The sequence below is a fragment of the Sander lucioperca genome, chromosome 1, assembly GCF_008315115.2.
Source record: "Sander lucioperca isolate FBNREF2018 chromosome 1, SLUC_FBN_1.2, whole genome shotgun sequence".
NCBI classification, from domain to species: Eukaryota; Metazoa; Chordata; class Actinopteri; order Perciformes; family Percidae; genus Sander; species Sander lucioperca.
In genome coordinates, this window is record NC_050173.1 from 538306 (window position 1) to 555269 (window position 16964).

General features: G+C 44.1%; 1 protein-coding gene across 4 annotated transcripts; it reads right to left on the bottom strand.

Annotated features, from left to right (window-relative positions):
- Nucleotides 1-1760: 1760 nt before the first annotated feature.
- On the bottom strand, nt 1761-14631 carry pcdh18b (protocadherin 18b). Of its 4 annotated transcripts, none has more exons than XM_035999692.1 (4): nt 11724-14631; nt 11183-11271; nt 10258-10373; nt 1761-3268 (listed from the first exon to the last, which is right to left on the bottom strand). In XM_035999692.1, exons 1-4 carry the CDS (start codon nt 14223-14225, stop codon nt 2313-2315), a joined length of 3663 nt encoding a protein of 1220 aa, XP_035855585.1. In that variant the 5' UTR covers nt 14226-14631; the 3' UTR covers nt 1761-2312. The 4 variants fall into 4 exon arrangements, with proteins under 4 accessions (XP_035855585.1, XP_035855614.1, XP_035855560.1 ...); XM_035999721.1 differs by having other exon boundaries at nt 11183-11238; nt 11724-14630; XM_035999667.1 differs by having other exon boundaries at nt 10204-10373; nt 11183-11238; nt 11724-14630.
- Between the last annotated feature and the right edge of the window lie 2333 nt (nt 14632-16964).

Consider the following 16964-nt stretch of genomic DNA (forward strand, 5'->3'; position numbering starts at 1 on the left):
TATAGCTATTTGTTCAGTTAATTGATTCATTGATTAGTCTATTAAATGTAAAAACAAAACGGTTTAAAAAAAATTCCTAGAGCCCAATGTGACATCATCAAATGTCTAGTCCAAAACCCATAAATATTCAATTTACAATTATATAAAACAGAGACAAGCAGCAAATACAGATATTTGAGAAACCAGAACCAGAGAATCATTCACATTTTCGAAATATGTTCATTTTTGATACATTACTGACACAATGAAATGATTATCTAAATTGTTATTGATTGGTTTTCTGAATAATCCGTAAATTGCCTAAATGTTGCATAACTGCACATGCAAGTTAATTCATTCTTCCCCTATCCAAGACATTGTCTTCATTGGTAATGCATTGAAATATTGGCCTGATATGTCGATTTGATGACTAGTTACTTGAAATCTTTTACATGGACCTGATGTGTTGTGTATTATTTCACTTCATACTTCATTGAGATTGTAAGCAGTAGTTGACAAACCAGTCCATTTATATGCATGCAGCCTCTATTTTCTATCTTCATGTTTGACTCCTTTTTGGAGGTTGTTGCAGCCTTTTGTTCTACTATCACATGTGGTTACATATTATGAGTTTGATGCCTGATGAATAGGATTGGGCATCGAGAACCGGATCCAACTTGGAATCGTTTAAAAAATTACGATTCCAATGGAATCGTTTCTTTATTGGAATCGTTTGGAAAATTTAGTTTCAAATCCATACATCGGTTCCAAATGTAACATGTGCAAGTTTTGGTTTCCGTAGCGGCCAGGTGCTTGTTGTGTTGCAGCCTTGGAGCACGGTAAGCGGCGCTCTAGAGCGTGGCTGAAAAAGTGTGGCTGAAAAAGCCCAGTAAAACTGTAAATCACTATTGACTCAAAATAAAAATGTCCTCTTATCTGTGAAATGAGCATGGGACCCATTTCAACTCCACCCCTCAAAGAATCGGAATCGGTAAGAACCAGAATCAAAAGGAAGAATCGGAATTGGAATCAGAATTGTTAAAGCTATAGTGCATAGTTTCTGCTGCCCCTATGAGGAATTCTAAGTAATGACAACAAAACTGTTGGTGCATCCACATGATACAAGCCTTCCGTGACAGCGCACCCCCCCCCCCCCCCCCCCTCCACACAGTTGCTAGTAGCCAAGGAGGACACAGAGGATTAAAAAAACATGATGGACTCTTCAGAAGAGGTAATTATCTTCACTTGAGCTTCAGCGCGCAAAAGTCGACGACAACACAATCTTCTGAACATAGCCATACTGAGAAATACAGAGAGAGTTGTGTGGAGCTGATCTTAATTAGCTTTGTAGCAACTCATTTGGCAATGGCATGAATGTAACGGACGTTCATTAATATCAAAAAGTTATGCACTAAAGCTTAACGGGAGACACCACAGGTGAATCTGGAAAATATTTTAACTAACAGATATCAACATGAAACTTCCCCAGTTGATTACTTTAAATTAAGACAATAATTGTTTTGCATTACAAGTTTTGTGAACTTTTATGTTTAATTATGCAAATGAGGCATTGTCTAATAAAATACAGTATGTGCTAATTTGCATAAATAATGGTGTTGCAATACAAAACATTATTGTTTTGCACTTCAACTCCTTTTAGAGTGAAGTCATGTTCATGTGAGATCATACACATAACACTTTCTTGGTTATACGACACATAAAATACTATAGAAGCTCCCAGTACCACAAGAGAACTCAAATATAAACCACAGACACCGGAATAATATTGGTGTATTATTTTTATTTGTGTACTGTCCCCATCCCCACAATAATCCACAAAGACACGTGTCCATTAATTCACTGATATATTCATGTATACATATCATAGTGACAAATAAAAAAGAATCACAATACAAAAGACAATTTAAATATGTAGAATGTCGATCGCATGTCAAAGTCTTGATTCAACGTTGTTTTTACTCAACATGCATTCAAAATATAAAAAATAGACTTTTATGTTAAGTTTATATACACTTTTTTTATAAATATAAGTATACAAATGTATTTTTAAAATACAAAGATAAATACAGTCACATAGTGTACATTGTGTACCGAACCAGCAATTACAAACAATTTTTTTGGATATTTAGCATTCACAAAACACAATTATTACATTAGAAATGCAACTTTAACGACAATTGCAGGTCTTGTTTTTTGTCTTCACTTTCCCCATCTTTCTCTTTGCCACCCATATATCCTTACTTTTTATTGGCAAGTAAAGGAAACAGTCAGTGGGGTGGTGAATAAATTAAAGAGGATACGAAACAGGAAGTCTAGCTCTGCCGGACATCCTGTAAGAGTTTGTTGATCTCGGCCACCAGCTCGCTGGCGTCCACCAGCTCGTGTCGGCTGTCGCTGCGTTTGCCCTGAAAGTGGCTGAGCACAGAGTCAAAATCGTCCTCCTCGTAGTTCTCCGGGATCTCCTCCATGGCTGGCAGCCACTTGGAGGAGGGCCCGGGGAGCGCCACCGGCACTGGCACAGGCGCGGGGGATGGCTGCACCAGAGTGGGGCTGACCAGTGCCGTGAGAAGGGGGCTGCTGTGGGGTTTGGAGGTGTGGCCGCTGTTCTGGGGGCTGTTTTTGGGTGCCTGCAAGCCCTTGTGGCTGCTGCTCTGGGAGCCAAGCTTGGTGCTGGGTTTCAGGGTGTGGTAGCTGCCTCCCTGGTGGTGGCCAGATGGGCCGATGCTGCTGCCCGGGTTCTGGAAGTGGGTGTTGGCGGCCCAGGCTGCCACGCCCTGCTGGTGGACGGAGGGATTGGGCTTGCCAGGGAGATGGCCCCTCCTGCGATCCAATGATCCAGTCATGGGTACCACCACCCCGCTGAGACTAGTCCCCTTCTGGTTCTCGTTGACCTGGACGTACGAGTCCAGACCCTGGGGTAGCAAACGCTGGAACACACTGCTCATCTCTGACAGCAATGACGTGGTCCCGCACAAGTCTTCGTCCCTGGCCTCGCCCCCAGCGTCCACTCGCTCCTCCTCGTCTCCACCGTCCTCACCCCCCAGGTCCTTGCCGAAGGTGGAGAAGCTCTGGTTCCGGGCAGGGCCGGCGTCGGTGCACGGCTGCGGGGTCTTTTCCTGGGAGAGGTCAGTTGCTTGGCGGCCTTCTTCTCCAGGGATGTAGAGGTTGCTGCGGTAGTCGGAGGACGAGGCTGGGGAGGCCAGGGGGGGCATCCAGCACTGATCTGAGTGACCCAGGACACGACACTCTTCCGTGCAGAGCCTCATAGCTGCAAGACAAGACAGAAATACTCATAAGAAATCACAAATACCGAGCTGTGATGCAGTTAAAAGCACAAAATCCAACTAGAATCAGAGAATGTTTGTCACCATTGGTTGATTAATCAACTGAAACCATTAATTGCCTAATTGTTTCAGCTGCATTGACTGCAGTCCCGTGAAAACAGTGGACCTCCATATTTGGTGATTTCTAAGTTTTCAGACAAACTGAAGGATTTAATTCTATTTTATGGGCTTATGAAATTCTCCCCATTGCTTAGGCTAAAAAAAATCCTTTAAAAGCCCATTAATAATGTTTCAAATGTTTTGTCAATCCTTAAAACAAGGCTGTTTTCTTAAAAAGTTGACGCTTTGAACGTAAAGCATTTGGTCATTATGCACATTATATCTAACTGAGTGGTCACATACAGCATAGTGTTTATATTAGCTGTATCTTGCAGATAACACTCAGGGATGTCAGAATTTTATGTGTATGTACATTTTTTTTCATGTTGGAACTAAAACAACCACAAATCTGATCACAAAATCAAAGAGCTGCAAAGATGATTGCTGTCTTTTTAGTCTTTTGCCATCCAGCTAATATTTGCCTGCCTCTCCTCAGGTGTTTGTGCCGTGCTGTCACTGGAAACACAGTTGAAATCTTCCCCTAATTAGTCTGAAAGGCTCTCTGCAGGAGCACCGCCTGCTACAGTACCTTCCAATGTATTTACCACAGAGAGACAATTTCAGCGAGGCCGATCAATGCCTATTACCCATTCAAAATAACTCCTCCTCTAAAAGCCCTGCATTTTTCCCTTTCAAGTCGCTCTTTTCAATATTAAATCTTCAAATAGAAAATCTCTGAAGAATAAATTAGACGAATCAAATATTCCAACTTAAAGCCTTCATTAAAGGAGTGCAGCGCTTTTGAGTCCTGCTATTGAGGGACTTCATTATCCCCTCATTAACATGAAAGGAACATTTATAATACATCTTAGAGCAGATGAAAAGTACATTTGGGTGCACTGAAAGGGGAAAAAAACAGTGCGGGGGCAGCGGCAGATTGGGTGCTCTGCTGATGAAAGGGTGAAAATGAAAGATTTAACCCAACTGATTTGTGTGTAAAAATGAAAGAAAGAACATGTCAGGCAAACATTAACTGAAAGCCAGCCCGTCTGTCTGACTGTAGTGTCAATTCAGCTGATTTACTGACTGATTCCCTTGCCAATAAATTATCAGACTAGTTTTATTCAGAACTATAGACTGGAAGGCTCACTGCCCATACTGTCTTTGTTTACTTCAGAGCTTTTCTTAAGCAAATGTTATCCCTGATAAGAAGCAATGGGAGGGAGCAGTTATCCACTGAGCAGGGGGAAACCCAATAAGTGTTGGCAGTGAGATTTAGGCTACATTTACATTGCTACGTTTTGGTTTTTAAGCGGAGTTTTGAGCCAAAAGCGATCTCCGTGCACACAAGTGTTTTTAGCTCCAGTAGAAGAACTAATCTCTGTTTAAACTAACACGCCCAAACCTCATATCTCATCAACATTCTCGTATAATAGGCATAAAAAGGAGGTAGCCCGTTGCTGGTAGTTACCATGGTAACGTTAGTAGTTCAGTCTCAGAGAACGAGACGTTGTGACCAATAAGACCCAATCAGGCGGAGAAACGATGGTGTTAGCGTCGGTGTTGCCAAAGGTCTCTCCGTTAGCGGCCGTTGAGACTGCAACACAACCCCGCAGATTCCAAAACAAAACGGGTCAGAAGTGTTTCCAAATGCCTCTGTTTAGAGGCTCGGAAACGCCAGAGCAGGGGGAATGAGAGGGGGAAACGTAGCAGAAGATATTCGTTTTTTAAACAAAAACGTAGCAATGTTAATGTAGCCTTAGACTACACTGAGCACTACAATGTGAGGACATATTCAAAGGGACGTTCCAAAGATTTAGAATGGTAGTTCCGTAAAGTTGGAGCGATTTTGGAAGACAAAGAATGGATATTATCCACACAAGATATTATACAACATATTACACAGGCTGAGTCGAAGGCTACTCCTCAGAAGCCGTAAACTGACTTTGATATATACAGTTGGTTCTCATTCAACCCCTTAGAAGGAAAATAAAAAGTAGCCTTCATGTGCACTTCCTGCCTTCTTTCCCTCCTACCGGCAATGCAAAAAGAATAGGCAGTTATCGATCTCGACAGTGAGAATATTTTTTAATCAATGTGATCATGGGCAAACTGTTCTCAGCGCTCTGACTTCTTTACATCAGCGTCTGTGGATGAGACGCCCACTTCTATTTGGGACACTGGCAAAGGACCATAGACCAAGGAGACCTTGTATATTTCTTTTGGTCTTAAAAATGTCCTCAATTTCAAAAAAGTGTGTTGCTATTCTGTCTTTAAATACAAAAAAAGGAAGTACAGTGGGTTAAGGGTTTTTCGGTCAGACCTGCTATAAAGTGTACAAATACGCTCAGATTTGTAAAATGAATTGTAGTATGTAGAAGTATGTAGCTACATTTACAGACAAAATAGATAGTTGGAGCACTGTGGGAATAGCCAGGATGTTTAATGTTTAATTTTTGCACTACTTTAGTGTCTGATAGGAAGTAATCATAAGCATAGCGCCATCTCCTGGAGAGCCAATGTTAAGTGTGTTCTGTCTAAAAATAAAAACTGAAATAATTTTTTTTTTTTTATGTTTTTTTTTAACCTGGTAGTGTAGTTTCGGTTTTTCTTGAAGACTTTAGATTCATTCCGTTTCAGGTACCAAAATAATTTTTTTACTGCTTATTTACGTCTTTGGTGTATCGTGTGTGTTTTACTAACCCTGATCTGGATAGGTTGCGGCTCCCTCCATTGGGATTGATGCGCTAGCTAAGGATAATTAACTCCACCTGTGTAGTATTGGTTGTGTATAATTAAACCCACCTGTGTGTGGAGTATTGTTTGTATTTGCCTGTGCACACCCTATTGTACGTCGTGTGGCAATAAAAAGCATTAAGTTGGAGTGCCATCCCAGTAACTTCATCTATGATTATCCACATTTAGGATCCAGCTCCCAGCCTTCAAACTTTTCCAAGTGTCTATGTGAGTTGAGCGCGTCCAGTCCTATTTTTATAAAATGAATTGTTCAAATAAGCTAGTTCACTTTATTTATTTTATATAACTTTAATGTCTGCGTGTGTAGTACGGAATTTGAGTGGTTAGCCTAGCTTAGCATTCGGACAGAAAGGAAAATAGCTTGGCTTGTCTATAGTGATTAAAGTAACTTGTAAAGTTCCCTAATTAGCATGTTATATCTTGTTTGTTTGATCAGACAGACATTTTCTTTTTCAAACAGCCATCTGTCATTCTTGACAAACAACTGTCTGGCCTGGATATATAGCATGGGTGGACAGATTCGGTCAGTGAGCACAGCTTTTGCTTTAGGTCTCTCTCTCTATTTTTGAACTTAAAGAGTTAGGGTTGCAGTTCCCCCCTGCTTCCAGTGTTTATGCTAAACTAGGCTAACCACATCCTGACCCTCTAAAAAAAAGCAAATAAGTGTATTTCCCAAGGAGTCATATCATTTCGGCAAAAAGAAAAAAAAGCTAAATAAGGAGCAGAGATGCTCTCATACATATCTTTTAATTCCTTAGATAAATGTAATGTTTTCTTAAAGCATTTGAAGCCTGGAGTTACATTGCCTAGTGCTATACTGTATACCATCTTCTGCATCTAGATTGGGCTACAAACAAAGACTTTCTACCTCATTCTTCCCTTGTGCAGGGAGGGCTACCATTTCCAGCCATAATGACAGGGCACCGACTAAACGCTGCTGGAAATCATCCATGCTGCACTGGACACGGGGGCGGGAGGCGGGTTGAACGTACAGAAGGAGAAAGGTGAGCTTTGAGATGTAATTATGCTCTTCAGGGCTTAATCACGAGCGCAACTCGGCGCCGACTCCATAGCAACTATTCGTCACATGGCAATTAAATGCCTCCTTTTCATCGGAGGAGCATAAGGGCTTCGGTTTGGACGGCTGAAAGTGAAGGCTTGAATGTGGGAAAGTAGGAGAGTGACTAACGAGCAGAGCTACGAAGGAAGGGAGGGAGGGAGAAGGTGTTAGTGAAGAGATTGTCTGCCCGTCTGGCTCAACTTTAATTGGGATGTAGCTCAAATGCAGTGTCGAGTGATGGCTGTGTGGGAAGCTGGCTGGATAGAAACGGGAGCTCTGGGAAGAGAGCGATGGTGCGATAAAACCAGCTGCGGCAGCTTGCAACCTGGGTGACGTTTGCGACAGGCTGAGAGACTTTTAGAGGGTGTGACCGAGTGTTTGCTAGGTGGGTAGAATATTTCGAAGTCGGTAGGGTCAATCAATGTTCAACGAGTGTTCAAAGTTCTTCCTTGTTAACTGCTAACTGTGGAGAGGAGGGAAACTGCATGCAGTGAGACAGTAGGGAGAAGAGATGGGTGGCTGATGGTGGCTGCAAAGGAGGATCAGTTGAGCTATCTGGAGAGATAGCTCAAGAACTTCGCGACAGTGAGGTGAAACTCTGTGGTTGAGTACGTTCAGTATCATTCACAAACCTCCAAGGCCGATGCACATGCAACCACTTGTAATGCAGAACGAAAAAGGCATGCCGACATAGCTCAAACAGTGTTATGCTAACAAGCAGAGTGAAGTATGGCATTTTTGCTATGGATTTCTCAACCTGTTGTGGCGTGTTTATGTGTCACAATGTTTGTATGGTCCCAGCAATAGCCTTGTCACTTGGTCAATTGGATTTGTGTATGGCATCCTGTTTTTGCATTCTGTTTTCAGGTTTATGGAGGGAGCTCCACAAGTGATTTTACAGAAATTTAAACATAATGGGACACCCTGGTAGCTCACCTGGTAGAGCGTGTGCCCCATGTACCAAGGACCAGGGTTTTAATCCGACCTGTGGCCCTTTGCTGCATGTCTTTCCCCTCTCTGTCCTGTCTACAACTGTTCTAATGCCCAAAATAATCATCTTAAACAATAAATAATTGAAAGATAAACTTAGAATCATTCAAGTCCATCTTAATACATTACTAATTTGCTCATAGGTACATTGAGTTATCGGTTACTGGCCCTGAAGTGTTCACTTCCAAGCTTGTCTCCGCTTGGGGGACTTAATCTAGAGTTGTTCCGATACCAGTATTGGAAAATGCCTCAGATACAAATTTACTGTAGCCCTGCAAAAAAAATGTACTTTCAAGTAGTTTATTTAGGTTGTTTTTACTGTTGCCTGTCAACCTCGATAATAATAATAAAAGAAAGTTCTATGGCAAGGGTCTTCAACGTTTTTTAAGCCAAAGACCACTTAACTGAGAGAGACGGATCAGGGACCCCCTACTTTTTTTTTTTTACACACATATTAGTAATTTGTTTCGGCCGATACACAGGTTCAGGTATCGGAATCGGGGGAAAATGGCGTTGAAACATAGTCCATAGTCAAATCCATAGTCCTCGCTCTGTGTAAAATGTCTTCTTAAGTTCAGCTGTAGCTAATGTAAGGCTTCAGAATCAATATCAAGTAGGCATCTTCCAAATTGAATTTATTTTTGTACAAGACCCCGTCTATATCTCCAGGGACACTGAAACACTGCTAGAGCAGTCCCAGTTTCAAAAGGCTGTAACTTTGGTAGATATCCACCTGATTTGTGTAACTCAGACTGCTGAACCTTTGCCTGAACTTTGGAATGCCTTTTTGCACAGAATGAGGACTGTGGATGTTGTCCCATGTCCCTTACGTTGGGACTGTGCCATAAAGGATGGAAGAATGATTGCAGCAACCAATAACTCTTATCATTGTTTATGTATTTCAATTGAGTATCGTATTAAGAAAATCTTAAAAAATTAGAAACATATCCTTTAAGATGTATAATTCAAAACTATATGTTTGATCCTTTTATTAAAAATGTATTGAAGACATCAATATATGACAGTGGAAGAAATGTGCCACAACCTCTAGATGGAGTTGCTACGCCATTTTCAAAGATTCAAAAAAGACATGGTGGGCCAGTGTTTGCTCAGAGTAGAGGATCTATACTTATTGACCATCTTGTAAAATGGATGGAATCATTTATTACATTGAATAGATATATCATGGTTATTGTAAATCTTTTGGAGCTGAGTGATTAGTTGATTACTCAGTTTGTCAATCAACAGAAAATTAATCGGCAACAGCTGAAGTAAAAATACCCAACATTTGCTGGTTCCAGCCTCTAAAATGTCAGGTTTTTCTGATTTTCTCCATCTCTACATGAACGTAAACTGAATATCTTTGGGTTTGGAACTGTTAGAGACATCATCTTGGGATCTGGAAACCCATCATGGGCATTTTTCACTATTTTATGACTTTTATAAAGCAATCCATTAATTAACTACTTGACAAAGTACATTATTTAGCAGATTTAATAATTTTCCTTCAACTCTCAAAATGTTCCTGTTAAATTTATTGAATACAGTGTATGGTTGTTTTTTAAACCTACACAGAACTGCACGCTGTCAATCGGTTTGAGTAATTTTTTTATAAAATTGATCTGATTCCAGCTTCTCTCATCTGTGACAGTAAACTGAATATCTTTGAGTTGTGGACAAAACAAGACATTTGAGAACGTGATATTGGAATTTGGGAAACATTGATCCACATTTTTCACCACTTTCTGACATTTTAGAGACCAAACAACTAATCGAACAATCAAGAAAATAATCGATAGACTAATCGACAATGAAAATAATCAATCGTTAGTTGCAGCCCTGAACCCACAGCACGACATAAGGATTTTATGAACGGATGCATTGTAAAAACTGATGAAAGACTGAAGTTGGGATTGACAACTATGCTAATCCCAGAAAGGACAGAAAGGGGTTGGGGATAGGATATGAAGGGAGGGTTTGTGGGGTATGCTGGATGGTTGGCCAGGGGTGTACCTGCATGCGTTCTGTGCTGGCCATCAGGGGCATATATCTCAGTAAAGCCCTCACCAAGGAGCCGGTCCAAGGGTGACTCCCTGCCAGGCTCGTAGTCGCTGTCCCCTGCCTCACTGTCTCCACGGCCGCTGTCCTTCAGACTGAACTTATCCATCTCATTCAGGGCATATCTGCACACAGAGACAGACAGAACATTTGATACCTTCCTCATAGAGGACTGGCTGGTCATTGACAAGGGCTGGGTATCGTTCGAAAATGTCGATACCGGTAGCGATACCAATACCGTGACTTTGATAACAGTTCCTAAACGATACTTTTTTTGATACCAATGTTCTAAAACAAAAATAAATAACAACATTACGGCACAAATCTTTTTATGTATTTTTCTGCTCCTATCAGCCGTCTCTGTGTATCGTAGCGTTCTTCTTGCGTGTCTCTACGACGTGTAACGTTAGGCAGCCAATCACCATCATTATTAGATCTTGGTAGAAGCATGCTGCATGCTTATTGGCTCACTGACGCTGATGAGATTTACTCCTTAGGTATTGAAATTGGGTATTGAATGACGAGGCATTTTTCAATACTCGATACTTTAGAGGCAATTCGGTCGCTGCCTAAAATTTATTGAATTCGGTACCCAGCCCTATCATTGACAATACTATTATGAAATAGTTAAGGGAATGCCATGCTACTGATAGATAATAAGGTGCCCAGAGAGGCAGAGAGTGCTCTGCAGGAGAGGTTTTACATAAAATTATGCAAATGTGAAGTTGTGGAGCATACAGTTTGACACTAAACCAAAATGCTACTGGATATGGATTTAAGAGACTATGTGAAAGTACTGACAACATACAAAATCATGTGGAAATGATATTGTAGAGGTGTACAATATGAGTATGAGTATCACTTTATTTTGACCTTACTTCTACCAATTTCTGACAATAAAGGCTTTGAAAGCATTGTTGAGTGTGTGCGTTACCTGTAGCTCCGGGTGTATTTGTTGCCTCTGAAGCTTGGTCGTGGCTGGTACTGGCCCTGATGGAGCATGGACAGAAGCTGTGAGACTTGCTACAATCCCAAAAGAAACAAACAAAACAAAAAAAAAACAAAAAAAAAGGAAAAAGGAAAAAATGAAGAGGGGAAAATGAATGGAGTCAAACAAGCAAGGCCACAAGACAATGTTTTTTTTTGGGGGGGGCATTGTGGGGACGAGGGGAAGGGTGAGGGATGGGGCATGACAATTGTGACTTGCTCCTGAATGTGATGATCAACAAAAACATGACACAAACAGCTGAGGGTAACAGAATATGTTCAATCTGATCAATCTGGAACAAATACTGAATAACAGACACACAAAGTTCATAGAATATGATTTTGGATACAAATATTGCAAGTGGATTATCTTTTGGTGCATTATTGATTCGTAAAACACATAGAGCTGAATGTTTATGCACAAACAGCAATCATGATGACAGAGCATCTAGGTTTTGAAATCAATGACAGAAACTGAATTGTCTCACCTCTACAGGCGGGGTGGCGTGGGCCAGCTCTAGTGCAAAGTTCTCCGGCACATGATTGGAGGAGATGGTGACCAGGCTGTTGAGCGACTGGCGGCTGTGATGGCTCTGCCTGCTCCCTAGGGTGCCCCTCTCAGGTGTAGGGGAGGCTGAGGGGGAGCGCGGGTGGGCCCGCACCGGCAGAGTCCCATTGACGGTTGGGACCAGGGTGATATCTGCCTTGTGGATCTGCCTGGCGGGCTTCTTGGGGTGGTTCTGGTAGCTGTTCTCCGCCACGCGACAGTTGTAGTTGTGTCTGGGGTCTTTCTTTTCGCGGTTGCAGCGGGCGGTGGCAAACAACACCATGACGATGAGCAGCAGAGCGCAAACAGCGCCCAGAGAGATGATGACGATGAGGGAGAGATCCAGCGGCGCCTGGCTGGAGCCGGTGGGGTAGAGAGGGGGGAGGATGTCCATATTCTCCTGCAGGGAGAGCCTGAAGAGGGCACCTGTGAGCAACCGAATGGTGCCCCTGTCCTGCACTTCCACCCTGATCTCCATCACGTCCCGTGGAGCCTGCACCAGGCTGGCGTTGGTCCTGAGCTCACATCGCCGGGCGTCCATCACAAACAGACCGTCCTCATTGCCACCGACGATGGCGCAGCTCACTTCTCCATTGGCGCCGGCGTCGCGGTCTGTGACTTTGAGCGCGGTGATTAGCTGACCGGGCGATGCGTACTTCCACACCGGCAGCTCGGCGGTGTGGTTTCGGAGGGACGGGGAGTGAATGATGGGCGCGTTGTCGTTTTCATCCAGAACAGTCAGCAGGACGGTGGTGTTGGTCGTCAGCACAGGGTTTCCCCCGTCGCGTGCCTGCACGGTGAAGGCGATCCGGCTGACGTCTTCATGGTCGAAGCTGCGTAAGGCGTAGATGGCGCCATTGGAAGGGTCAATGGTGACGTAGGTGGAGATGGGGCTCCCCTGCACCAGAGCATCTAGGACGGTGTAGGTGACCTGGCCATTGGTGCCCAGGTCTGGATCGGAGGCCACCACGGTCATCAGGTAGGCTCCGGGAGAGTTGTTCTCGGATTTGAAGACCTCGTAGCGGCTCTTTTCGAAAGATGGAGGATTGTCGTTTTCGTCCAGCACCTGGACGGTGAAGTGTTTGATGGTGGAGAGGCTGGGGGAGCCCCTGTCCTCGGCTATGACCGTCAGACTGTACTCTGACCTCTTCTCCCTGTCCAGCGAGACATTGGTGAGGATCATGTAGTTCTTCTCGTAGGTCTTCTGGAGTCTGAAGTGACCGTGGCCATGCAGCCTGCACACCACCTCGCCATTGAGCCCCGCGTCAATGTCGTCCACACGTACCAGAGCTATGAAGGTGTCCACTGGGGCGCCCTCTGAAATGTACGCCACTTCCTCTTTGCCAGGCGTCATCAGGTTGATGTTTATCTCAGGTTTGTTGTCGTTTACATCCGCCACCTTCACCACAATTTTGCAAAGCCCAGGAATGGAATTAGGGCCCAAGTCGTGGGCCTGAACATCCAGCTCATAGGAGGCAGTGGTTTCAAAGTCCACTTTTTTAATAAGAGTAATGTGGCCATTTTCTGGGTTTATCTTAAATGTTTCCAAGATCTTTGGCGAGACGTGACTGCTGAAAGAGTATACTATTTTCCCATTAGTGCCCTCGTCCGGATCTGTGGCGTTTAAATCAATGATCAGAGTCCCTAGGGGGGAATTTTCCAGCAAATTGATGATATAAGCCTGCTCATCAAAGGCTGGGCTGTTGTCGTTGGAATCCGAGATGCTGATCTTGAGCAAAGTGGAGCCAGACTTTGGGGGCACGCCGTTATCCGAGGCCGTGAGCTGCAGCTGGTAGCTGGACTGCACCTCCCGGTCCAAGTCCCTCATCACCACCAGCTCTGCGTACTTGGCCCCGTCCGTCCGGGTCCTTACGTCGATCTTGAAGAAGTTATTGGGCGTTAGGGAATATGTGTGCAGGGAGTTTTCCCCGACGTCCGCGTCCATGGCGCCGTCCAGCGGGACGCGCGTCCCCACGGATGCGCTCTCGGAGATCTCGATGGGTACGATGGCGCGGGAGAAGTGCGGCGAGTTGTCGTTTATGTCCAGCACTTCCACCTCCACATGGAACAGCTGCAGGTACTCCGTCGGGAGTGTGACCACGTCGAATTCAATCGAGCAGTTGGAGTTTTTCTCGCAAAGCTTCTCGCGGTCGATTTTGGTGCCAATGCTGATCTCCCCGTCCTCCTCTCGGACAGACAGGAACGGCGTACTCCCCCGCTGCATAGCGCGGAACCGAAAGGTCAGGGAACTCGGCAGTTTGGACAAAACCCCGGCTACATCTTCCTTTAACCGTGCAATAACCGTGCCCACTTTCTGCTCCTCGTAAACTTTATATTTCAAAGTCTTACCGGTTGCGCCGTGCACAAGCGCGACCAAAAGCAGTAGTTTGAATGGTGCCAAAGAGAATATATTTCCTTTGGTTTGGATCATTTTTGCCCTCATCTTCTGTGCGCACACTGTGGTGATTGCTTCCACAGAGGGGGGGGGAATCCTAGGGGGAGAGAGGGAATAGATGTCTTCTCAGACGTCTGGCATGTTAAATCCTCCGCTGCTGCTGCTGCTCACGGTCGCAAAGAAAACTCCGCAAAATAGATAAAAAAATAAATAAATAAATAAATAGATAGATAAATAGGCTGTGTTAGTTAACGGTCCTTCTTTTTGGAAAATAATTGCACACAAAAAGCAGAACTGTGGCGTTATCCTTGTAGACAGATCTGTTGCACGTCTCCCCGTGAGTGTGCGCGCCTGTGAATGAGAGTGTATGTCCCGGCGAAGAAAAGACGCAGCTTTCTCCCAGTCTGTTTGTGAGAGTGAGTGAGTGAGCGAGAGAAAGAGGAGGGAGTCTGTGTGTGTGTGTGTGTGTGTGTGTGCGCGCTCCCTGCTTCGTGCGCTCTGTTCTGTCGCCTCTCCAGTCTCTCTCTCTCTCTCTCTGCCCGCCCCGCACCCAAACTGCGTCTCTTTTCCACACACAAAAACCCCCCCCCCCCCCCCCCCCCCTCCCCCCACCTCTTCCACTCCCTCGCCCCCTCTGCTCCTAAATCACCAGAATGGCCTCCTTCAAGCAGCACAGGAGGGACTATTGATGGGAGCCCCGTTTCTCTCCCCCACCTCCCTCCCTCCACAACACAGAAGAGACATCCCCAGTATCGAAAGTGTGCCACAACAATGGGCCAGAGGAGGAAATATTCTGGGCTCAGCCACCTTTCAACACAACCACACACTGACCCGCGGCAGACTTACATTGTTATGGTTGCGATTCACAACGTGTGCCAACTCGGGTCTTTTGTCAGGCGTGCGTAAAACGCCAAGTTGTCCCTCTCAGAATAATAATGCCACGGGGAAGGAAACATGCCCATGACTCAGAGGTGGTTATGAGTCCGGGGCGCACACTTTAAACCCAAAAGTAGGCTATATGAATAAAATTCCGTAATATCACTTTTACCATTGTTGGTTATATTTTCTTTATGCGACCCACGAGACAGCTCTCTCTATCAGTTGAATCAATGCCACTACATCTGAATTTACACCTGGCTGTTTGCTGACCGAGCAAGTGTATCCAGCTTTAAATGAAGACCTGACAAGTCTGATGCCAAATATTCCAGGAGTCTCTGTGGTTATGTGAGCGCCACCATAAAATCAAAGAAATCAGTAAAATAGTCCTGTAGTACAGCTGAGTAGTCTGGTAACGATACTAGTGTCATCACTTTCTTTTTGGGGCTTGTAATATTTCTATTTATCTAAACTAGTAATGTATCTGTTGTCTTTGTGCGCCAAAGACGCGCACAAAATACGTCTCCATCCAATTTTTATTTTATTTTATTTTTTTTTTTGCCAATAAATCCCGGTTAGTCTCCCTGACGAATTAGCAAATTAATTTGGCTTTTGGTCATACGTTGTGCACCCCACGTGTGCGTAACTTCATATCAGAAATCAGTGTCAGACAGTTGAAACCAACAATGTTTTTGCGCGTTGGCTATGGCTCCTCAGTTTACCAAACCGAAAATGTACACCAACATAATACAAACACTTTTACGACTGCTTAAATGATTTACATTTGAAAGCAAATGGCTCATTACAGATGATTAGCCAGAGTGATAAAATGTTTAGAACTTACTAACTAACTTTTTTTTTTTTTTAAACATTAGTCTCGGGATGTTTTCTCGATCTTTCCCTTTTCCATTTCCGCTATAAATCACATTCTCACACTCACTAAAAGGGTTAGGTATGGCGAGTGCCTTGCCATCCACCCACAGCTGACCCCCCACGTGTGCTCTCTTTTTACAAACACCCCCCCACCCCCCCTCCTCTTGCTGCATAATAATGTTGTATGGAAGCCTACATCTCTTGATCCCACCAAATTACCATCCTGCGAACTCAAAGTGTCTCTCAGAGAGCAAACAACTGGGCAAGCGGAGCTTTATGAGAGAGTCACCAGGCCATCTGGCCCGGGCCTCCGACAGCCCAAACCTACAATTACCATCTATTCAGACCCAGCCGCCCCCCGGCCAAATAACACCAAGTGAGAATTAGCCCCAGCGCATGTCAGATACAATCTAATATCCTCATCATCTTGCTGTGGAAAAAAAACTCTCCTAAACCACTTTTGTATGAGTTTACTATTCAGCAATGAGAGGCAATCAGTGCACATTGGATTGGATTTTTTTTCTGTGGATGTGTCATAGCTGCTGATATGACAGTAGAGAGAAAAAAGGGAGGGAACGGCATGAAGATGAAAGTGTCTGATAAGTGTTTTTATGGCATGTATGAATCCATTCTCCGCTCTCTACATGCGTAAAAGTTCACATCTCAGCAGACATTTCTATACTACATCCTCATCATTGTGTCACACACTCCTGCAAGCCAACAGAAGCCCATTTGGAATGTTCCCCAGATTCCTTTTTTTGTCCCCCCCCCCCCCCCAAACCATTCGAAAAGTAATGAGTCGCGCTGCGCAGACTTATACTCTCAATAAGCTTCATTTGGAGTGCGAGCCATATCTGATAACCGCGGCGCTGATTAGTTTCAACAGAGCAAATTATCTGGAGCCGGCATCTTTGAGAGGATGCGTCTCTGTATTGGATTTTATCTGCATTTTAGATTCCTATGTGTGACCCGTGGGAACGCAGGCTCTCTGCGCCGCCATCTGTCTCGGAGAAAACACATGGACATCACAAACACACA

Bases quoted from the DNA above. Each gene is read 5' to 3' on its own strand.
- pcdh18b (XM_031288311.2), bottom strand. From the start codon at position 14,225: ATGAGGGCAAAAATGATCCAAACCAAAGGAAATATATTCTCTTTGGCA. The intron at 11,272-11,723 runs GTGAGACAATTC...TTGGGATTGTAG, and splicing joins ACGCCACCCCGCCTGTAGAG to CAAGTCTCACAGCTTCTGTC. The intron at 3,269-10,203 runs GTACACCCCTGG...CTTGTCTTGCAG, and splicing joins CCAGCACAGAACGCATGCAG to CTATGAGGCTCTGCACGGAA.